The sequence below is a fragment of the Cucumis sativus genome, chromosome 7 (assembly GCF_000004075.3).
Source record: "Cucumis sativus cultivar 9930 chromosome 7, Cucumber_9930_V3, whole genome shotgun sequence".
In the NCBI taxonomy this organism is placed as follows: domain Eukaryota; kingdom Viridiplantae; phylum Streptophyta; class Magnoliopsida; order Cucurbitales; family Cucurbitaceae; genus Cucumis; species Cucumis sativus.
The window spans coordinates 412319-436986 of record NC_026661.2 but is presented as its reverse complement, the minus strand read 5'-3'; the positions used below and the strand labels follow the sequence as shown (position 1 = coordinate 436986).

The following is a 24668-nucleotide window of genomic DNA, read 5'->3' as shown; positions in this document are numbered from 1 at the left end:
TCCTTTGCTTCTGGTTTTTCTTCTAGTTCTTGCTCCCGAAAACCCCATTTCACTACTGCCTTCACTCATAAAACCATTTTTATACCTCCCTCTACTCATCGAACCTCTTCTTTTTTCCTCGAGCTTTGTCACACTAAATCTCTTCTCTCTACTTCTAAGAATAAAGCCTTCTTTATCGTATATGGGCCGCATAATAAATCTTGCAGCGGTTGACTTCTTAATACTCTCTACTCTATCTTTTTACAGGACGCTTATTCTTTTGAACAACCCAATGTGGGAGATTTTGTGATCGAAAACAATCTTCATAAGATTTTTTGAAGAAGAAATTTGTTGAATAATTAGGGCAAGAATCAAAGCAATTACAAGAGGAGAAGTTCAAAACCATAGATCTCGATTCACTCATGCAGAAGCCATCCAAAAGAAGGAGCCTCTGGTCGGCGTCTTTGGTCTCCAGTAGGAAGCTTCATAAATGGATGGATATTAGAAGGAAAAGAAGAGAGAAACGACTATCTATATTTAATCTTACCATTTAAGGATGATGATAACAAACCTGATTTTCTTTATTAATAATTCTAGCCTTTTTGGTGATTTAATTGTGTACAGCTCAAAATTATGAATCCAATACCTTTTGAATTCCCACTATCAGAATTCAAATAAATGAGTTATATGAATAGTACGATGGTTGTCTCTAATTCATGAGAAGAGTTGTTTTGAAGTTTTAGTGACACAACAAAAAGGATCTTAGAAAGTGGGTGTAGATTAGTTGTGTTGAACCTCAATTTCTCTATCTCTTTCGTGTTTGGTTTTGTAATTAATTTGTTGACTTGATAAGTCATTTTTATGTGAATGCATTTGTATCAAATTATATTATCATCAAAAAGTAATTTGTTATTTTGTTTAATTGGGACCATTTAGTTAAAAGGCTTCATTAATATGTAAAAACCCTATTCAACGATCCTACACTATCATGAACTTCATCTTCATATGATGTTTTTATTGTATTAGTATCTTACGCTTAGGCTAATTTATGTATGATATATATATATATGGCTTCATATATTTTTTCCTTGTAATTCATGTTTTTTCTTTATACTATGTCTTTTGATAACACTGAAAATGCAGTATCTAGCTTCGTTTAATTCGAGATCGTTTCATGATTTTACAATCTTATTTGACAATTTTATATGTTTCAAGCAATTTGATAGTAGAATTCGTTGTTAGAATCATTTTGGAGCTTAATTGGGTAAAATGAGAGTCATAAGACATGTGCAACCAAAGCAAAAATGCAACGTTTAAAAACCCAAAGAGGATTCAACCTTGCACCGTCGTCGTGGTGCTCTGAACTTTTTCTGTGTGCACTTTCTGTCAGCACCGTAACGACATCACAATTTTTATAAAGTAATTTTTGTTGATTAATTCTAGTTTAATTATCTATATGAGTTTTCTCCTAATTTTCAAGGCTTTCTTGTTGGTTTATATGTCTTCAACCATTCCTAGATGTGGATAAGAGAGGCTAAGGTCTCCAATCTGGGCGTGTAATTCAAAATCCACAAAAGTTTTCTATTTATAGGAAAAGTGGCAAGTAAAAGGTAGATTATCTGAACCAATAAGGGGTCGTTTGGGGGAAGGGTTGAGTTATGGAAGGGTTAGGGTTATGATAAAACTAGTATTATGATAAAACTAGTTTTATGATAAAAGTTGTTTGGGGGAAGAGTTATGTGAGTAGTGTTATTGATAGTGTTATGATAAGATGTGTTTGGGGGAAGGGTTATGTGATTAGTGTTATGATAGTTTTATGATAAGATGTGTTTGGGGGTAGGGTTATGATAAGATGTGTTTGGAGAAAGTGTTGTATTGGTAGTGATGTGATATATTTATTATTTAATTAATTTTTTTTAGCAAATTCATATTTAAAATGCAATGGTCAAATTGAATTATTTGGAAATTTTGAAGATGAAAATTAAATTACGTCACATTCATTTTACTAGTTCAAATGTATGAAAACAAAAACAAATGACTAGCAATATCATTCGAAAACACCAATCAAAAGCAGTTAACAGGTACAAACATAAACAGAAAACATAACAATACTCCATGCAAGTAAAACAAACAATCAGCTAGCGCCTCGTATGAGCACCGTGCAGTAGTCAAGCTTCTCCTCATTTGACAGTTCGAGGAAACCCTTCATGTCCGTTAAATTGTTCATTAGTATTCGATTACATTGCGCCATGTCCAACCTACTGAGCTCAGGTATGGCACGCAATGCGCGAACCACCTCTCTACGGACCCTGCTTTCATCCTCCAGTGCCAACCGCGGCCACTCTGCAATGAGTCTCAGCTCGTCAGTTTGAAGAGCCATGGCATCCTTAATCACATCAGCTGTTTCTAAAGTCTGCCCTCCCCGCCTACGCTTCGAGCCACTTGAAGTCGTCCTACTATCGGTTCCTCGACTTGGTCGTGCGATGTCGTCTTGTGACATGTTAAACCTATGGCTGGACATGGAAGGAAATTCCATATCATTGAGATCCACGGGAGGAAATTCCTCAAACCCAGGAGGAACGTTGGATCCGACATCAGCAAAGGTCTCTGCATGGGTGCCCATTGCACGATCTTTCCCAAATACATACGCCAACTCGTCGTAATATGGGAAAAGCTTATTTAGCAGCCCCTTCGCTGCAGGATGACTCTACATAGGAAAGAAAAATCAAATATTAGACTTGTTTCATATTGAAGTAAAAATTATATCAGTGTACAATTATACTTTTCACATACCCTGACCCAGTTGTCAAATAACTCCTTCTCAGCAACGATGCACTTCACATCGTCATTCCAACCAAACCCACCGCATGATGGGCCGCGCATTTCTGCGATTTCCTGGTATGAGCGCTTCAACGTCTTTATGCGGCAGTCGATCACTGTGGTCGCATGTACATTGCATCCCGGCAACTTTGCAACCATCATTCACAGAAGTTGTGCCAGATACCCAGGTCTGAATGTGCCATTGTCTGACTTCCATCCACCAGCAGACACCAACTCGACCATACACTCGACGAGGGTTGCCTCCTCCTCCTTCGTCCATACATGCTTAGGAGCACGTGATGAACTTGTCATACTAACAATCATACAACCATGCATTTGTTTAAGTATCTTCAATAAACATGAAGGAATAATTATTAAAATACACAAGAAGGCAAAATTGTCAAATTCGTTTTTCATACTGCATGCATACATTTAAGCGTACACGAAGACACACCCAATACTAACTAAATACAAGTATAGGAATACGAAATCGACATGAAAGCCTATTCGTTACGCAACTGCCATTCATTGAACATCTCTGCGGCCAAATCATCCCTCCACTGCGTCCATTCGTTTGAGTTCTCCACGAACTGAATGTCATCACCTCCAATCGTGGCGTACGTGGAGTCTCCTTCGTCAACAAAATCGACATTCGTCATCTCGCGGTTGATGAGATTGTGTAGTAGGCAACACGCTAGAATTGTTCGACATTGAATTTGCACGGGATAGTACGATTTGCCGCGAAGGATTGCCCATCGACCCTTCAACAACCCGAACGCTCGTTCAATAACATTCCTAGCGGCAGGATGTTTTATGTTGAAGTACTCTTTTGCGGTGACAGGGGCATTTCCCGCTCCTCGCCACTCTTGCAAGTGGTATCTTTGTCCTCTATAGGGAGCTAGAAATCCCTCTGCATTGGGATATCCGGCGTCGCATAGATAGAAATAACCTGTGACGAATGCGTCAGATCGAACTAATTTGATTGACGTTATAGGAAGTATATGTTCGAGGCATAAAACATTTGATTACCCTGAGGAACATGCAGCCCATTTGGTCGTGCAATAGCATCTCGAAGAATGCGCGAATTTGCTGTGGATCCTTCTCAACCAGCCAATACGAAGACGAAGTCGCCTTTCGTATCACACACACCGAGGATGTTCCCTTACGTGTTCTATACCTAGGCCTATCGGTTTGCGGCACGTTCACCTTGATGTACGTGTCATCCAATGCCCCAAGGCAGTTCTGCAGAATGAAATACCACCCAGTTAGTCACTGGACGTGGTGATTGATAAGTAACATGATATAGTAATATGTGGACCTCGAAGCAACTCCATCATGAATCAGCGCATGTGGTAGTCACTGGCTGGGGTTTCTTCAACAACTCATCGTGCAATCGCAACACCGCCAACAATACGAGGTTAAAGTGACGGGAAACAGTCTCTCCTGATCGCACGAAATTCTGCTGGATGACTCTATTCTTGACATCGTGTGCCAAAATATGCAGAAACATGGCGACCATCTCCTCGACATCGACGATTTCGGTCGACGTCAGACCAAAAATCATCCTCAGTAAATGACATAGAATGGAAAAAGTTCGTCTGTCCATTCTGGTACTTTCACGACAAATGAGGTCGGAGGAGTGTATCATACGGAAGTATGAAAGTTGTCTAATTTGATGCTTAAATTCGTACGGTGTATGGGTCACCCGCTTATTGTCATTCATTAGTGCATCCAATAGCAGTATTAACTGATTATGGGTGGATGTGAAGACGGCTAGTATAGTGCGAATGTTTTGGTTATCCATTTCAGGGTAGTGCCTACAAACCTCACGATCTATTTTTAGCACTTTAATGCTAGTATACCTTAAATGCATACATTAGTATAAATATTTACGTACTTCTAACATATAATTATGTAAAATGAACTTATGCATCAACAATATGTTACTAGTATGAGTATGTTCGAACTGTAAACAAAAACAAACTGTTCGAAATTCATGTTGTTCAGTTTAAAAAGCGTGGCTAATATCGAAAGAAAACAATTGACTATTTTTTGAAAAAGAAGTACGATGTGGTCTATCAGTTGGCTAATATCGAAAGTGTTATTATTTTTCCTTTTATTTTAAAATTTGTTTCAGCCATATTTTCTCTTTATCTTTTTTTAAAAAAATGTTTCTTCCACATTTTCAAAAAAGGCTTTCAATTGTTTACAAATGCTCGTGAAAATTTTCGGTTGGAAATGTATTTGTTTACAATTGCTTACAAATGCCCGTGAAAATTTTGTTTATTTTCAGTTGGAAATGTATTTTTTTACAAATGTTTATGTCATTGTATTTATTTTATAACAAACTATACACGTTTTCTCAAAATAAAATTGATGGTAAAATTACATAACCTTGGTACGAAAAAATAAAAGTAATAAAATTCTAGAAAATGGCATTTGATGTTCACAATAGGCTTTGTCAACCAAAAATAGCATTTTTTATGCAATTTTTTTAAAATAGTTATTGCAAAAATAATTTTTTCACTTTGAATAGATTCATTGTGATTTCGAGTTTCATTCTACTGATATGGTTGTGTGGGTATACACTTTGTGTATGAAAATTTTTAAAAATGAAGACCTTTTTTTAAACCGAAACAAACTTTCAAGTAAAAAAATACAGTTACATTTGGAATCATGAAAAAAAAAATAGAATTCTTTATTACCAAATATGCTGACTAAAGTCCGAAGTACAATAATGGAAGAATGCAAAAGTATTAACTGACAATATTTGAAAATAAAGTAGTACAATATAAAGCGCCAATGCCTCATACCTCTAACGAACGAAGTAAGAAGTCAGATATCCTGCAAATAAAGAAATGAAATTAGTGTACCGACATAAGAAAAGTACAAGTACAAATAGTATAAGGATGAGGTGTATCGATTACGTACCCTATTGTTTGGAGGAATGTCAAGGTGAAATTGAAAAAAGAAGATTGATTAAAATGAATGAGCAATTTAGGTCGTGTTATTTAAAAAAACGTTGTGCCTCAGAGGAATTGAATTCGTTCGGTGTAACGAACTGGATCAATTATTACAAACAAGAATACAAAAAGAAGCAACAATAGGATGTGCAGCAAAACATATATAGCTATACAAATGCAACCAAATAAGCATAAAACATCTACACAAATATGCTTTAAACATAACAGAATCTACTTAATATAGATATGGCAAAAGAAAAAAGAAGGCGAAATAGAAGTAGAAAAGAAGAAAACAAAGTTAAGTTACATACCAAATAAAGAAAGCACGGGGGAGAAAGCAAGGAAAACAACACAATAAAATACAACAAAGGAAGTGGTATATATAGAGGGTTAGAGGGTGAATAAAGTATGTGTTTATTCACTCATACCAAAAAAAAAAGAGGAATCTCTGCAAATTACAGAAGTGTACAGAACAGGGAAGCAAATGGTCAAAACCTACAACTAAGATAAAGATAAGCTATGAGTAGACAAATAAATAACCAAAAAATAAAATGAACCCAGACAGTGCAGTTTAATGGATAGATGAATGAGATTTGCTTAGAAATAAAGAGAAAGAAACAGAACAGTTGCTTGCAAGTAAAGAGAAAAGACGTCAAAGCAAATTCAGAAGTCATATTGATTGCAAGTAAATGGGAAGTGTGAACATAGTTAGTCAAAGTGCCAAATGAAATAAATATGTCAGCGTATTGATGAGGGATAATATTAAAAAAAATGGTACAAAATGTGTTCAGATTACGCACAGTAGCAACAACAAAGTGAAACCAACAAAACAGATTAGAAACATGGCAAACAGGGACATATGAGTTAACAGAGATGGGAAAAATTTAAACAATATAACAGAAATTAGGGTTCACATAAGTATAACTTAAACAATATTGATGGGCAATACGGAAGGAGATTAGAAACATGGCAAACATGGACATATGTTGAAGCACATAGACAAAAATTTTGACAGATACACATACACAGAACTGACTTCAAAAAACTACAGGAACAATAGTAATCAGAAACATCGAAAGTAAACAGATTGGGATGACCGAATATGAAAAACAATAGAAGTAAAAAACAAAAACGATTACAAATAATTATGCACAGAACAGAACTAATCAGAAAGAAAATTATTCAGACAGTGCATAACCCTAATCCTCATCATCGACAAAGAAAGAAACTCGAAATTCAACCACTTACCTCCAACCATACCTTGCTCGAACATCCCAAATGCAGTGGGTGATAGTATCCGTAGTAGAATGTGTCCAAATCAAAGGGAAAAGAATTACCCGATCGGCAAGTGGGAGTCCAAGCGGCAAGGTCTTCTGGAAGGGGAAAATCGAGCCGGATTGCATGTTCACCAATAACAGTAGTGAACATGCAAGCGCAAAGGTTTCGGAGGCAAAATGTAAAACACAGCCGATCAACGAAACCGACAGAAGATCCATTTGTTTCGGAGGCAACACGGTGAGCGAAGCCTTCAACGAAAATTGGGAGGACGAAGAGTGGGAGAGAGGAATTTAGAGGAAGATATATTTTTTACCGAGAAGAAAACGACGGCCAAACCTAAATCGGAATATGTTGAAGGTGAGTTGACGAAAAAAGGAAAAAGTTTCTTTCCGAAATGAAAGAAAAATCAATGTCGTTACAAGGATTGAAGAGAGGGGATGATTTCGATTGGAAGGATTAAACGGCTTAAAGGACAAGTAGTGTACAGAGATTGAAGACGAGTTGAGAGGAAGTAAACCGGGGAGAAAAACGAATGAAAGATGAAGTGAAGACATGTAATGGAAACCCTAAAACTAGGGTTTCCATTATACGGGCCCCAAACGTGGGTTTGGGTTATTATAACCCAAGCCCACAGTAATAACCTGGGGCCAAACAGCCCCTAAATGTGTATGGATGCTTACATGCACGAAGGAGGTGGTTTTATTTGAATACTATATATCTATAAGACTAAGACACATAGCTTGAAATTAACATTTATATATTTATCTAATGTTTATAATAAATACGAAATAGGAGAATTGTAAAAAGTAGCAAATTTGACAAAATATTTACCAGCATTTGATAGTAAGATTTACATTTATATAGTAAAATTTTAGATTCTATCAATAACAAACATTTAATAGACATTGATATTCTTTTATCAGTAGTATTAATAGACAGTGATAGAAGTCTGTCAATTTCTATAATTGATAGAATCCAAAAAATTTGCTGTAACTTGTAAATATTTTAAATATGCATAACTTTCAAATTTCTTACTAATTTCACCGATCTTCACACTTCTTTTCTCTCTCATGTACATTGTAAGAATGTGTATTTATTCCATGGACTTATGATAGATGTAGTGATGGGAAGGATTACACATTAAGACACTAAGCCCGTTTATTGGCATCTGTATTATATCTAAAGTATATATTTTTATCGAGTACACAAGTTCTCCACCTATTTTTATCATCATTTTACTTTACTACATTATATTCAACATTATTAAAATCATTTTTTTCATATAACTGCTCTATATTTGTTTTTTAAATTAGTATGAAACATGTTTTTAATTATTAGTTAACATTCAATTGTTTTTTAGTTATAAAAAACTGTTTTGAAGTGATTTATTATGAAGCATAATAAGTAATTTCAAATAATTCAAAAACAACGTAAACATTAAAACACCAAATTGAAAATTGAAAATAGAAATTAGAAAAGAAAAACGAAATTATACTTTGGGTAACCATCAAAATAAGTTTTGAAAATTCCAACATTCTTAATCTCTTTTTTGCTTTTTAAATTTTCAATTCATTCTATACATTTTCCTGTCTCTTCCTTAGGCGAGTTAAGTCGAAGACTCGGTACAGCAACGAGTCGAATCGCCCTGGGAGCAGTGAGTCCAAACGAATCGTTCATATCGAGCTCATCCGCCGTCATTCCGCCGGGCAATTCCCAAGAAAAGCAATGAACAAGATTCGCAACCGCCATCTCACAAGCATAGAGTCCGAGCTGCATTCCGGGGCAAGATCTTCGACCTGACCCGAATGGAATGAACTCGAAATCACTCCCTTTGAAATCCGGAGCAGCATCGTTTTGAAACCTCCCTGGCCAGAACCGATCCGGTTCTTTCCAAGCGGTTCGGTCTCGACCGATCGCCCATGCGTTGATCCAGACTCTTGAACCGGTGGGAATAAAGTAGCCGGAAACGGAGGAGTCGACGGCGGTCTCGTGGAGGAGTAGCGGAATCGGGGGGTGAAGGCGAAGGGTTTCTTTGACGACGAATTTTAAGTAAGGGAGATTCTCGAGATCCGATTCGTGGACATTCCTATCTAATCCAACGACGAGGGTGAGTTCTTGTTGCACCTTATTTAGCTCTTCAGGATTTTTCATCAATTCCGCCATTGCCCATTCTATTACCGAAGCTACTGTTTCCGTTCCACCGAACATTACATCCTAAAAAACAAACACTATTTTTAAATCATACAAATATATATATATATATATAGTAGATATATTTTTTATATTTTTTTTATTATTTCTACAATTTATGGATTTCAAATTTTGATTAAGAAGTGTGAATCTATATTTTTAAAAAATATTAAGGATAATATCTAAGTTTTAATGTATAGATAAATATAAAGAAATAATTAGACATTTTTTGTTCTCTTTTTACTTCAAAATGAACAGATGAATCATAGTTGTATTAAAATCAATAGGTCAAAGGAAGCATAGGTTATTTGTAGTCCATATTCAACCATAGAATTTAATTTCTATATTAGTATACTATTATGACTCATCATTCTGTTTCTTTCTCTCTTTTTTCCCTTCTCTAAACGAGTAATTTTTTTTCAAATTTAGGAAACTTTTTAATTTTTAACCCTAATCAAAATATAATTTTATACTCTTTCCAAAAAGAAAGAAAACGTATATATTCTTTTCATTTAATTTTAGTAGAAAATATTAAATGGCAATGCAAATAATTTATTTCAAATATTTCTCATTTAAGACCCAACATAAAATAACTTTAAGTATTTTTTAAAAAAAACTAGTGTTTACTAAGTCATAATACATACTTGAATTTTTATTTTATAAATTTACTAATTTGTATGATATAAAACAAAATTTTACTACTCACTTTCAATTTTACATGTATATGTAGTAAGTTTTTTTATATTAAAAAATGTAGAAGGGATGAAATACCAATTAAACACGATCTTAAAAGTTTTAAGAACTCTAACCTTGTTAGACAATCTACTTTATTCCTAGATTGAAAATTCAAGAATATAAATTAAAAATTGTGTTTCAAATTTTAAAGATCGAACCAGCAATAGAAAATTAAAAGATAAATTTATAGTTTTACATATTTTAAAATTATTTTTTCTTTTTTTTTCCGTTATTATATAAGGTTTAAAATATGGATGGTAATTTCAACATATATTTATGAAAAATATATAAAAGAAAATAAAATTAGTGAGGGAAGATTTTGCTATTTTGAAAGCAAAGCATGTCTATGATTTAACATAAATCAATATAGATTGTATTTTGATGCTTATTTTTGTATGTTTTGTAATTTTTTGAACGATATAATAAAAGTATTGATATGTGGATGAAGATTTAATACAAATATATATATTGGAGCGAAAACTTACCATGATTAAGGCTTTGATATGGTCTCTAGTGAGCTTAAGAACTGATTGTGAATCATCAAACTCATTGCTACTTGAATCATCAACAAGAAATGCCATTAATTCATCAACCATATCTGTATCTTCTTCATCATCAACTTTTTCTCCCTTTAGTTTCTTCATTTTCTTTTCTAAATGTTCATCAATTATGCTGTCTATGAACACATCAAGATCTCTTCTAGCTTTTGCCAATCTTTCATTGAATTCTCGAGCATGAATCCATCCCAACCATGGCAAAAAATCTGCAATATTAAAAGCTCCAAACAATTTAGAGAACTCTTGCAAGATCTTAACAAACTCGTCTTGTCCTTCATGCGAGCTCGATCCAAATGCAGCCTTGTACGTTATGTTTCGTGTCAAGCTAAAAACTAGATCACCAATATTCACCGGTTGCTGGATTTTTCTCGAAACGATTTCGACTAGGGTGTCAACTTCGTCACGCACAGACGCCCATGACTCAGCGCGTCGACGGCTAAAGAGTTTGATAACACAAATCTTTCGCATTTGACGCCAAAATGGACCGTAATTGGCAAAGGCCATATCGGCACGATCGTAGGTGAGATATGAGATTGCAACGTTTGCGGGCCTGTTTGCAAAGGCGACGTCTTGAACTTGGAGGAATTCCCGTGCCATGTCTGGCGTAGAGACGACTACCATGTGGAGGACGCCGAGGCGAAGGTGGAAGAGGCCACCATAGATGGTGGCGAGACGAGCGAGGCCACGGTGGGTGAGTTGGTCCATCATCAACATGTTGCCGATGATGGGCAATCCAGTAGGGCCAGGAGGGTAGCGAAGTTTACGATGCAATCTTCGTAGAAAAAGGACGAAGAGGAGAAGAGAAAGAACGAAGAAGAACAAAGAAAGAGGATTGAGAAACTCCATCAAGTTTGAGATATATGATAGTTGAAAATGATTTGATCAGAAGGAATAATGAATTTATAGAAATGAAGAAATTTGGTTTTGTTTCTTGTGTGCATGAATGTTAGAAAAGGAAATTGATATATATGAAGAGTATCATTATTTTGGGATTTGATAACTCTTCCTCATTGCTTCTTTTGTGTGAGTTTATTGCACAAAATAGCAAATTTTATTTATGCAAACTTTCTTAAAATGTTAATGGTTTAATCTTAAAATGAGCTTGCTTGTGTCCTTGCTTTTATAGTGTAGCATTTTATTACATAAAATTTAGTTAAAGAGAGATATAGGGCAGCGAAAAGTTGTTTTGTTTCGACGGCCAGTAAATAATAAGATTTGAATATATACTCCAATGTTCAGTTGGAGTTGATCTTCAAACCAAATTGTCACTAAATCAACTATGGTATCGGTTTAATAAATGTTTAAACTAATCTCAACCCTTGAAAGGAAAAACGGATCGATTGATTGGTTTTTGTCAGTTTTACTACATTTATAAATAAATTGGTCCATCGTAACGTTCTTTGACTAGAATAAATGGGCGCAATTCTTTTGAAGGAAAAAATTAATTGTATATATGAGCAAAATAAGAATAAAACAGAAATTGTTTATTTTGTTGTTAAGAAAAACCATTAGCAAATGAACCAATTAATTATGGCAAGTAAAGAAGAAAAAACTTATCCTTAATTTGCAATAATAAATGAATAAATGAAACTTATACTACAAATTAAGTAGGGGAATGTTATGGTAAGAAGTGCTTAACTTAGGTAGAAAATCAATTAATTATGACTGATTTATTCCTTCCATTTTACTCATAAATAAAAAGGGAAGAAAATTAGGAATTAAAATTGAATCCATATATAGAAGATTTATGTGTGTCCATAAAAATCAAACCAATTATCTCATATTAATTGAAAAGATCAATATAATAAATCAACCACAAAAAAAAATATTACTTTGATACATCTCGACTTTTTTCTAGATCTATACAACTTAATGTTTGTAGTAGAAAAAAAAAACTTTCGATTTCATTTATTTTATTATATATTCGAAATGATATATTTTAAATTAGTAATGATTATTTTGAGTAAAGAAAAAAAAGTTTTAAAGAATTAGAAAAAAAAAAAAGTTTCAACCTAATCAACTAATATTTTTTAATAAAGAGTTACTCAGGTAAAGCGGTTGGAATAATATTATTGCAAATATTTGTTTAGTATAATTAGAGGTTAAAAATTCAAACCACAAATCTGGAAGTCATTTAAACTAATGACCTCTAAATGAGCTATTATTACATTTTAATATTTTGTTATTGAAATATTATTATTTGAACTTATTTAAGATTCTTGTAACATTTAACAATGTGAAAATAAAGGCCGGAGAAATATTAGTATGGATGAGAATTCGAATGTTCACAAATACATACAACTATCAGTTAAACTAAGCTTATGTTCATATTGACAAATATTAAAATAGTCAATATTTTCTCGCGAAATAACCTCAATTGTTTAGGCTCGGTCTTCACATCTTATTTTTAAAATGTGTGCTTATTTTTAAGCTAAATCTACATATTGCCTTTCATGTAAATTCTTAGCCAAATTATATAAACAAACAAAAATTTGAAACTTACTATTTCCTTTTCTTTTTCTTTTTGAATTTTCAGAAGTTAGTTTAGTTTTTTAAAACACTAACAAAAAGTAACTAATAGATATTTTGTCCTAATAGATTATGGTAATGTTATTATGAATACTTTCAATTATATTGCTATTATTCCCTCTTACTAAGAACAATTATATTTTTAATTTTGCAAGTTTCTAGACCAATTTACACTAACCTCAATGAATTAAACTCCTAAACTTTTAATAATTTATTGAGACTATGTCATGTTTTACTATTAGATCAATTTGTAATAGTTTATTAAGAACAAAATAGAATTGCTAAACGAAGCCACCATAGGTTTTGTAACAATAGTTAGATGTAGATTTGAAATTTTTTATACCCATTAACTATTTGGTATGAATTTGAGAAAAATTGTATCATATGACAAAAATATTTAGAAAAAAATAGTTCACAACAACACTTTTTTGCATATTACAAATATGACAAGTAATTAGTAATATCATACGACTATCAGAAAATTATGGACTTTTAAATTTGCTCTTTTTATAATTTAAAAAATGTACTGACATGAATCTTATTATTATAAATTTTTTTATTATTTTTTTGTAAGTGTCTCTAAATTTGATGTACTTTTAACATAACCCAACAATGTCGACAAAAACTTAACTGATATTTGTATATGCTAACGACAAAGAGCCTTGTGGACCAAATTTTTTTTACCCAACTTGCACTCAAAAAATAAATGGAAAAGAGATAATCACAAACCGTTCTCGTTAGGAGTTGAGGTTTATGTTTCATTTGGTAACCATTCTATTTTTATTTTTTTTGTTAGTTCTCTATTTTCAAAATTTATTCATGTTTGCTCCCAATTGTTTTGCAGTTCTCACTTTTCTTAAATAAAGATCAGATTCTTAATTAAAATTACGAAACAAAAACATTTTTTTCAAAGCTCGGCTTGATTTTTAAAAACACTACTGGAAGTGAACATAACATAGAAATTTAGTTTTTAAAAGACAAAATATAGTTATAGTTTATGATAGAAAAAAAAGTTAAATAACTTTCTAGGTTCAAGTGTGAACTTTTATTTCATTTTTTCTCCAACAATATGATCAACCCAACAGAATTTATTATAATTTTCCCAAATTATACTATTTAATGTTTTCACATGAAAGATAAATTCATAAAACTAAACTCACATTTGGAGCTATGAGATAGAAATAACATCCAATGTTTTCATCTTTTGAGGCACTCATTTTCTATGTCAATTTTACTCTATCACACCCTATAATCTTATTTAAGTCTAATCTTGTGAAATGGAAGCAGAGTAAAAATCTCTACATTAATGAATTAAATCAAAACTAGTGGAACTACAAGAACAATAATGGGATGAACAAAACTTACATTGGGATGAAAATTCAAAATTTGTTCCTCCAAAATAAACTTGCTAGATGTGAATCCTACTACAGATTAATCTGCCTGCTGGTTCCACGACGACCACGGTTTGAACTTTGAGGTGTTTCTATTTTCTTCTGCAGTAATACAAGTAGTCAAATTTAAGGGGGAACTTGGGAAATTGGCAAACATAGCCTCTAAAAGATTTCATCTTTCACAACTAACACTCTTTAGCAATTTGTTGTTTTTTTTTTTTTTTTTTTTTTTTTTTTTGTCCTTCCCAGTTGAGATTCGAACTTAGGAAAGATTACATACAAGCTTGGTCTTCATTAGGCTGAGATTTGTCAAGAGATTCCAAAAAATGTATAATGAAACTAAGTTAAAGGTCGATCTCAGCAAGGATCGAGAAAAATTATTTTAACAGGTTCTCTAAAAGGATGTTAGTTTGGGAAAGATGAAAACATTTGAAGGTTAATTCATATGATTTTCATGGAACTTCCAATAGAATATTTAACTTTTTGGGCGAAAAGATCAAGAATATCAATGCATTTACTTTACCTGCAAAATGGATTTGACTCGATCAGGCTCTTTTCTCATATAAACTTTTCGGGCACGTCGTTTTTCTTCCTCTGCTTTCATTTTTGTAATGCTGGGCCTATAAATAATAACAGTTCTGCCAATCTGATTCACCACTACAGAGCCAGTTGATTCCGCCAATTTCCTAACCACATCCTCAAGCTCCTCTGGACAGTTTCCGAGAATTTTGATCTGTATCAAGTGGTTCAATTTTTTTTCATTCTAGTTTGTTCTAAGGTTTTCCTAATGTTCAACATTTAAATGAGAAAGATAAAATAATTGAAGCCATTAATCAAGTTTACAGATGGAAATTCGATCAAGTTCCAGATGCTATATCTCTCTATAAACAAAACCAACCAACCAGAAATGTCACTGTTTTCTTAAAGAGAAACTCGTTTTTATTGGGAAAATTTGAAAGAATAAAGAATAGAAAGGGTGTAAATAAACCCATACACAAAGGGGAGACAAACTAGAACTATAATAAGGACTTCAATCAATCAGAATAAGCAAAGAGAATAATTAAAAAGAAAACTCAACCAACAAATCAGAGTTTAGGTTTACTTATTCTATAAACCACAAACCCATACGCATGTGGCTGGGTCATACATAATAACACGGATCTATATACCCTAATAATCATTAAATATAAATTTGGGGTACTTAATATGCGCGAAGTGCAAGACCACAACAAAAGTTAAGCTTTAGTGAACTTAAAAGGTAAAAAGGGAAAAGAATTATATATGACTTCTAAGATTCTCTCTTCAATGATAAAACATGGACCCCAAAATTAATGAAAAGAACCCTTTCTTATCTATCAACAAATTCAATCTATGATCAATGGAATCATATGATGGAAGTCAGTTCTATATACAAACATTTTCCATCCCTTAGTAGTTAATCAACCATTCTATAATAGCAATTGAAATTTACTTTCTAAGAGACAAATTTCTTTTCTCCAAGAACCAATGTAATTGACATTATTGTCCTCTTAACTACATATAAGCAATTTATGATAGGAAATTGTCAGAAGTAACCTCAAAAGGTTTTCTTCTTTCATAACTAGCACCCTTCTGAAAACTCTTTTGAAAATATATAACGGCATTGTTGTCCTCTTAACTACACACCCGAGATCCATTTGGGAAATATCAATACAAACTCGACTAAGATTCTATAAAGAACAAAAAATGATTGTTTGGGTGTACAATAAAATAAGAGAATTTTTTATTCGAATCGCGACCGGCGAAGGCAGAAAACTATAATTCTCTCAAACGGTTCAAGGACCGAAAAAAAAAAACTATTCCATGAGTTCTCTCAAAAGGATACCAAAGATGAAAACTGTTCAGGGTTATCTTTTACAATTTCCCGTTTATGTCTAGAGTCGGGCTTTGATCTCGACCGGCCAGGAATGGAAAAAAAAAAAAAAACTATTTCATCGAGTCTCTCAAAGGGTGGCAAGGACCAAAAATAAGCATTTCATGGAGTTCTCTCAAAGAATGCTAAAGATGAAAACATTTGAGGGTTGTTTCTGTCGATTTCCCCTTTTATGTTCGGAGTGGTCTTGGAGAGAAGAAATTTTTGCAAAGACAATTGATGTCCACAGCACTGGTTCCCTTCAAATGATTAATTTATAAACCCCAATTCTTAAAACCATATAAACTTAATGGACAGTATCAGAACATCCAAAATATAACTCAATCGAATAGAGACGAATGTTGAAAGAAGAAACAAACCTTAAGAAGCTCGTTGGCTTCAAGTGTCTCGATGAAAGAAGTAGCCAAGCCAGGAGTGACGCCAGACTTCCCCACCAACTGACTTTTCAGCTTCTTCCCCAAACCATGAGCATACGATGCCAGCTCCTTCTTCTCCTTAATCGTCAAGCTCGGAATATTCTTCACTTCATTTCTACTCATAATCGGCGAAGACAGCTCCGAAGCCACACCGGTTTCCGTTCCATCCCCAACTTCATCTTCCATTTCAACTTCATCTTCGTAATCACTTTCGTCTTTGTCTTCAATTTCATCGTCGGCTTCATCAAATATGACCTCGGAGGGATCGGAAATGGTGGAGGAAAAGGAGCGAGAGAAGGAAAGGGGTGCGGAGGGAGTGAAAGGGCGGTAATGGTGAGGAGATTCGCGAGTGAGTAAGGTTGAACTGCTGGGTTTAAATTGATGGAAACAAACAGTGGAGATGGCGGCGGCGGCGGAGGGTTTGGAGAAGAAGGTGGAGAAGGAGGAGGGGAGTGACCGGAGAAGGAGAGAGTGAGAGTGAGAGGAGATTATCGAAGCCCCCATTTTTGCTTGCTTTTTGGGTACGGCTTCAGTGAAACTGAAAGAAACCTGTGAAGAAATTCGGATAATTTATTGTTTACTTATATTATAAAATGTTTCAACTGATTAACAAAATGGGTGTTTGGTCTAGTGGTATGATTCTCGCTTCGGGTGCGAGAGGTCGTGAGTTCGATTCTCGCAACACCCCTCCATTTATTATAAACGTATTTAATCCTAAATAGATTTGGTCTTTTATTTTGTATGTCATCGTTGAGGTTAATGGTTTCGCTTTATCTTATTTATTCTTGTTAGATTGAATTGTTTTGATTATATATGGATTGAATCTTTTTTCTGGTGTTGCTTGTTTGAGTTTTGGTGTTTTATTCGGTGCAAATCGTGTTTTTGAGGGTGTGTAGAAAGCTATAATGAATTTGAGAAACTGAAGGTGTCTTTCATGTGAATTGGGGGTTGAGGTGAGTGTATCTCACATCACATCAATTCTCCACAACTATTGTCGAAGACTTTTATTTATCAAAGAGGTCATAGATGATCAAGAGGGAACTTGACAATATTAATGCATGACGACTTCAGATTGAGAGGTTAATGTGACAATTATAGTGATCTTACTTTTGGTTATTGTATCAGACTATGAGTTGTAAAGCATGTTGAATATTTGTGATGATGCTAGTATTGTAAGCCACTATTATGTACTCATGAATTATTCTATGTGGCAATATATGATCTCTTACTATGTGCCAAGGACCCTCAGATGTTTGTGTCATCAAACTGGGTTACAAATTATTGATGTTCAGATTATTGCTTTTACTATTTGTTACTTCAGTTATTAATTCTAGTGTTAACTTAATGTATCAAGTTAATCACAGATTTATTTTTCAATTGTTATTTGGATACATGTAGATATTTTGATCGAAATCCATCTTCTTTTAAAGATCAATGGTTTGAGATGACATAAGATCACTTTGTCTCCTAATATTTATGTCTTGTTCGTCTTTGAATTAATAATTTAAATTCATGTTTTGATTGATAAATTTAGATTTGTAGATGCTTCACATATAAATGTAGCTTACGATTACATAAGTATAGATCAGTTACAATAAGTTAGTAGGTATTATCAACTTCCAAGCATGAATTGCAACTTCTCTGTAGTAGAAAGGTCATAAAAAATGATATGTTCCACTCTCTCATGAACCCCCCCCATGTCCAACAACGTGGGTGTTGTATACGAAAGTAGTTTGGTTTGGAGTTGAGGAAACCAATAAGCTCAATCACTAAATTTGGCATTGAAATGCTTCAATCCAACTGCTGAGAAATCGTAATAAACACAAATCAAACTTGTTTTTGATAAGAGGGAAAAAGGAAAAAAGAGAGCAAAAGTAATAGTAAAAAAAAGTATATATTTGGTTGGGAAGATGGGGAAAAGGACAGCTCTTTCTCCTAAAAGCCCAAACCCAAATGAGGGGAAAAAAGAGAGAGAGAGAGGGAGAGAGGCGGAGGGTCCATCGTGACGTGACCATATTCAAAATGGGCTCCACTTTCCCACGTGAACAGAAAAAAAAAACTGCTTCCACTATCACTACAGCTCATCGCTTCCTTTTCAAGTAAACCTTACCCCCCCAACTCCTCCTATAATGCCCACCGAATTTTTGGCTATGTTGCACTTTTCCCTTTCTCATACCAAATTTAAATTACGGTGTGGTAAAGTTGGTTATCATAGTTTATAAATTATAATGGGAAGAAGGGAGAGGACAACAGGATTTACAAATTTGTCAGGTAATTGACTTGTTTCAACAAAAATACATGAAATTTGAGAGGTGATACACCTGCTTAACTTAATATACATGTTTATATTAATTTAATGGAAATTAAGTAAATATGTCTAATGGTATTTGAGTAAATAAAAAAATGTGATATTTTTATAAATAAGTTGATTTTATCAACTATAGTGCGAGATAAAACGTGAAACACTTTTTTAGGGGCCTTTGGGGTCAAAGAATGAGTCATTGTAAGTCTTATATTATCCTGGTTTAATTATAATAGTTTGTGTTTAAGTTATAATAACATGTGTTTATGGTTTTATATTTTAAAGTAAATATTTATTGTCTGAGTTTCTTGAAAAAATTAAAAAAATTTATTCTAAAATCAAATATCAAATCTTTTATTCTAAAACCAAATCTTTGGCACACTACGGTGCATATCAAGTATACTAAACGTGAATTAAGTTTATATATATAATGTATAAAATTGAGTATCAATAGTATATTAAATGTATATTAGTAGTGTATCGAGTAAATTAAGTTTGTAGCAATAGTGTATCAAAGTATATCAAGTGTACAAGAGATGTATGTGGGTTAGGTTTTTTCTTAGATAGTTACAAATTTAGCGATTAGATTCAAAAAAATTAAGTATATAGCAACATTTTAAAAAATTTGCAAGTATAGAAAATTTGTCAAATTATAAATTTACCACCGATAGACCATGTTGAAAATATTAGTCTATCATCACTGATAGACCATACGAAGTCTATCAGCGATATAAGTCTATAAGTGATAGTTTTGCTATCCTTAATTATTATTGTTGAAATGGTTATCAATTGCAATTTCCCTTTTTTGTTCGTGTGTTCTTTTATTATTCTTTATTTTTTAGTTTTGCATCGAAATAAATAAATTTCCATACATTCAATAAGTATTTTATTTTTGCCTTTATACTTTTATACTAAAATTATTTTTATCGTTATTATTTATCCAAATTTAATAAAAACAATTTCTTAACAACAAAATGACATTAGATAAGTGTCACGTAAACAATAAATAGATCTTTATATATATATATATATATATATATATATATATATATATATATATATATATTGTATTCAAAATGTTGTATTTTAAATTATGTTATAGATTAGTCCATGACTTTTCTTTTATATATTTTAGAAATTGGTTTTCAAATCCTCATACCTATTCCCCATGGAGTGGAGATAATGAAGTTGGTTCATAGATATACTTTTATTTTCTCTCTCCACATATCTTACTCTATTTGAAAAATGTATCTATAATCTATCCATTGTTTATAATATAATTAAAGGAGAAAATATAGGATAATAATATTTTGTTTCCTCTTCTAATAAGTTTATATTTTATTCTTATCTAAATAGGTATTAATTTTCGTTGAATCTAATAGATACAATTGATATCGACAAAATACAACTCTTTAAGGTAAAGGATATGATTATCGAACAAATGTATTTGTTGAGTTTACCAGACACAACTGATATTAATGAGTTGCAAATATCCAAATAACTAGAGATGGTTACATATGGAACTGTTGTTGTCTATGCTTTCATTATGTATTTACATTCTTTTTCTTTAGATCGTTCGACATTTTCACGTGGATTACATGTGTTCATTATTGATAATTCATTGAATTTATTCCTCAATTTTATGTTAAATGTGAAGTAAAAAAAAAAAAACTTTAATGAAATAGGTCAAAAAAAATAGATATTGAAGTTTAAGTATCGTAACAATAATAATAGTAATAGGGTATTTGAAAAATTGAAAAATTGAAAAAGAAAATAAAGATGTAAATAAAATGAAGGTAAGGTTATCCCCTTTTTCAAATAAGAAAAAAGAAATACACATAATGGTTATCCCAATAAAGTGTTAATTTGAAATAGGGGGGGTTGTTGGTTAGTTAAAACAAACCCATCTTTGATTTCCCCACAACCAAACATTTTTACCAATTTTCTTTGTCCATTTTCAGGTGACCCTTCCTAATCCCACCATAGAGTGCTTAAAACACCTTTCCCTTTTAACAATTCATATTAATCAATAAATTCGTTTCTCATATATATATATATATGATTTTTTGTTTTGTTTTCTTTCTTAGGTGTAGTTAAGTTAAACGTTTGATATATATATGCTGTATAAAAATAGATTATATAGGGAGGATCTGTACATACTCAATTTACTCCTACATCTTATATGAATTCTCATATTACTCTTCTCGTCCAGTGACGTAGGTGTGTCGGTTTGAAAGACAGCAATTGATGTTGATGAAACACTATTATATTTGAGATAGTAGATATATATTTACATGTTAACATTAGACTAAAAAGTATCACATTATGTTAAAAAAACCAGAACTACAATATTTCATGTGCAATATACGAGTTTCATAACTAGTAATCTTAAATAAGAGGCATACTATTAACTCATACTACCAACTAAAAACTAATGGTTAAGCATTCATAATTTTGAACTTTGTGTAGTTTTAGTTAAGGCATCCTACTTAAGTTAACCTATATTACTTAGAAAAAAATTGATATCACAATCTCTTTTACTCATTTACCTAATAAGTAGTCAAATATGTTCAATTATTTATTTACTTTTAGGTCGTGGAAGTTGAGTGATTAAAATATTTGATCTTTTCAATAATAACATTAATTTGTTTAAACCGACTGCGTTATGCTCCAATAACCTTATCAATTCCAAATCTTTAGTTACAAAGAACACTAACGTAATGACATTCAATATTGAGCTAGGTAGTTGTTATCTAATAAAAAATGTTCAACGGTAAGAGTCTCAAGCAACTAGTTTATAAAATATAATTTTGATAAATCGTTAATAGAAATATTTTCTAAACGAACGCACCTGAATTGATATCAAACATTTACGGTTTATTTCAATACCATATTTTTACTTGTTCTATTAACCCAACATATTTAAAAAGAAAAGAAAAATAGAAAGTTAATCAAACCCTAAAGAATTGAAAGAATAATGTCCTACAACCTAAAGTTCAACCTATATACTTAGTCGGCATAATATAACAAAAGGAAGGAAAACGATAAACAAAATCGTTTATGGAAGTAGAGCTTTAATAAGGTTGTTTCCAAAAACAATAATTTAATGTCAATTTAACCAATTACATCAAAAGATTAGGATGAAAATAAATAAATCAAATCAAATCAAAAACTCTAAGATTGGGTAGTTGAAGTAGAAGAAGTGTAATGTAGGAAACATTTTGGGTGGCAACCAATTGAATTGGGTGGAATTGATTTTTTAAAATACTTATAAAAAAAAGAAAAGAAAAAGAAAAACTAATTTAAAATTACAATTATGTCCTGGTCGTGGGAGCACGTCGGAAATGAGAATACAAATGGGCGGCGCGTGAAAAAGAAGGCATCGGAAAAGGGTTTAAAAAGACGAAAGTAACCCCCACGTGGGGATGTGGAGCATGGTGGTACAAGTCACGTTACATCTGCCCCTACATGTCCTACGTGTAAAGTACGCGGTGGCTGTCCCCCACAGTCACATGGTAGTGCCAACTGCGATACTCTCCGCCGTTCCTCTCTCTCTCTCCCTCACTCTTCCTTGTATGCTTATATTCCATTTCAATAAAGAGAAAAAGTTTCTTTTTTTTCTTTTTTCTTTTAAATCAAACAACAATTTTGGATTGAAAAACTTTATGTATTTTATAACTTGTAATATTAATCTTTAATTTATAAACTCCTCGTTTGTATTGGAAATTCCAGAATTAGGATAATGGTGGGACTTAGTTTGTAAGAAAAATCCCATGTATTTATTGTATGTGAAAGATAGTTTTGGATGAATGGGGAAAATTATTGTAAAAGGATTGGCATGAATTAAATTGATTCAAGAATAATTGTTAGAGCTTAAAACAACGTGTAGAAAATTTTTGGGAGTTTGAATGCAATCAAAATGACTGAAAACGAGAGAAGTGTTGGAATGCACGTAAAATTGAGATCGAAACAAAAACGAAATTGTAAAAAGTGAAAATGATGGAAAATATAGTTTAATTGAAAATTGTCGAAATGAAATGAGTTTATTAATATAATTATGACTCAAAATGTTCAGTCTAAACATGAGTTTTGGATTGTATTGCAATGCATTATAATGTAATTACAAGTGTTCAAACGATTCCGTATGATTTAGGAAAAGAGAAGGAATTGGTTAGGGTCTATTCCAGGTAAAGTCTGGTGAACGAAATACGAAACTATTTCATTCACATTATTATTGATTAGATTGACGAGAGAGGGAGAAATTAGTCAAACTTCATTTTGAGCTCCTCGACCAACGTCGAGTCTAATGGAATAGTCTAAGAAGTATCTCAATTGCTATAATTCATCTTGAATCAACATTTGGACGCATATAAATAGATCAATGAGGTCTCTTGAAAGATAAGTGAAATCCGAGTGTTTTAGTTTAATATTTATTCCTAATATGATTAATTACTCAGTTGAGCATTAGAGTGGACGTATCATTTGCCACACTGATGTAAAATCACATTATTATTATTTGACATGATTCTCATTCTTTCTCTACAAACGAATTAACCAATGTTTGTCCGACCTAAATTTTGACATTGATATTTACAAAATGTTAATATATATCCCCTTACATAAAACTTTATAGTAATAATTGACACATATGTTTTTTTTTTTTTTCTATATTTTGTAAATGATTTTATTTCTTGTTAATTACGATAATTTAATTTTTTTAATATTTGATTACGTTTAAATATATTTAAATACCGATAATAAACAACTCATTTAATTACAATTCCATTTTAACTTTTATTTTTAAAATTCATGTCTCTTCTCAACACATCATCCCCACTCATGTGATCATCATTTTGTTTTTGTTTATTTAAATTAAAAATTAATTCCAAATTTGAAAACTAAAAAGAAGAAAGTTTATAAAATTGTATTCATTTTTTAAGCTGGAATAAAAATAAAAATTCAACCATTATAGTTAAAAGATAGAAAAATAATCATAAAAGATGTAAAAATATTAAAAAAGGAAAAGAAATGAATCGTCGTTTATTACTAAAATTATAAAAAACTATATTTCTTTTAAGTTTTAGAAGCTTTGACTCGTTTTAAGTGAATAATAATACATTAAAAATTACTGGTGAAAATTAAAATGACGTTTATAAAATTAATTTAGAGAGGAAGAAAAAACTCAAATATGGATTAAAGAATAATTAAGAACACAAACTCAAAGGCAAACAATCAGCCATTAGGGATTGGATCAATAATATATATTTTTAAGGTTAATTATAAATCGATGACAATATTATAAATAATAATTAAGTATAGAGTATTTCTTTTTTAAATATAACAAATTATATAATTAAGTATAGAGTACTTCTGTTGCTCATAAATTTTTATAGTCACAACTTCTACATATTCTATTATATTTATAATTTTTTAAAAATGTTGTTATATATATCTTAATATTTTCAATTTAAATACTATCGTTTATAGGAAAAGAAACTAACTTAAAAAAAAACTAAATTTAGAAAATGTTAATTTGTTAATTTAGTCTCTAACTTTTGTTTTCCTCTCTTTAATACTTCAACTTTTGAAGGGTTTA

General features: G+C 32.0%; 3 protein-coding genes and 1 non-coding gene across 7 annotated transcripts; 1 reads left to right on the top strand and 3 right to left on the bottom strand.

Annotated features, from left to right (window-relative positions):
• Positions 1-1945: 1945 nt before the first annotated feature.
• On the bottom strand, positions 1946-7633 carry LOC116404989. Of its 4 annotated transcripts, XR_004218022.1 has the most exons (5): positions 5731-7624; positions 5613-5643; positions 4118-4616; positions 3829-4041; positions 3120-3748 (listed from the first exon to the last, which is right to left on the bottom strand). XR_004218022.1 is itself a non-coding variant. In XM_031888484.1 (4 exons), the coding sequence occupies exons 3-4, from the start codon at positions 2959-2961 to the stop codon at positions 2114-2116; spliced, it is 762 nt and encodes a 253-aa protein (XP_031744344.1). In that variant the 5' UTR covers positions 2962-3112; positions 5613-5643; positions 7011-7633; the 3' UTR covers positions 1946-2113. The 4 variants fall into 4 exon arrangements, 2 of the variants coding, with proteins under 2 accessions (XP_031744344.1, XP_031744343.1); XM_031888484.1 differs by lacking the exons at positions 3120-3748; positions 3829-4041; positions 4118-4616 and adding exons at positions 1946-2686; positions 2773-3112 and having other exon boundaries at positions 7011-7633; XM_031888483.1 differs by lacking the exons at positions 3120-3748; positions 3829-4041; positions 4118-4616 and adding exons at positions 1946-2686; positions 2773-3112 and having other exon boundaries at positions 5731-7626.
• A 968-nt stretch (positions 7634-8601) lies between these two features.
• Positions 8602-11436, bottom strand: LOC101217850 (cytochrome P450 84A1). The gene is made up of 2 exons (XM_004148507.2): positions 10451-11436; positions 8602-9254 (listed from the first exon to the last, which is right to left on the bottom strand). Exons 1-2 carry the CDS (start codon positions 11366-11368, stop codon positions 8610-8612), a joined length of 1563 nt encoding a protein of 520 aa, XP_004148555.1. The 5' UTR covers positions 11369-11436; the 3' UTR covers positions 8602-8609.
• Positions 11437-14190: 2754 nt separating this feature from the next.
• On the bottom strand, positions 14191-17307 carry LOC101213060. Its single transcript, XM_004148488.3, has 3 exons — positions 16714-17307; positions 14966-15175; positions 14191-14544 (listed from the first exon to the last, which is right to left on the bottom strand). Exons 1-3 carry the CDS (start codon positions 17272-17274, stop codon positions 14476-14478), a joined length of 840 nt encoding a protein of 279 aa, XP_004148536.1. The 5' UTR covers positions 17275-17307; the 3' UTR covers positions 14191-14475.
• A 79-nt stretch (positions 17308-17386) lies between these two features.
• TRNAP-CGG lies at positions 17387-17458 on the top strand. Its single transcript has one exon. It is a non-coding gene; the product is annotated as a tRNA-Pro (tRNA).
• Positions 17459-24668: the final 7210 nt, after the last annotated feature.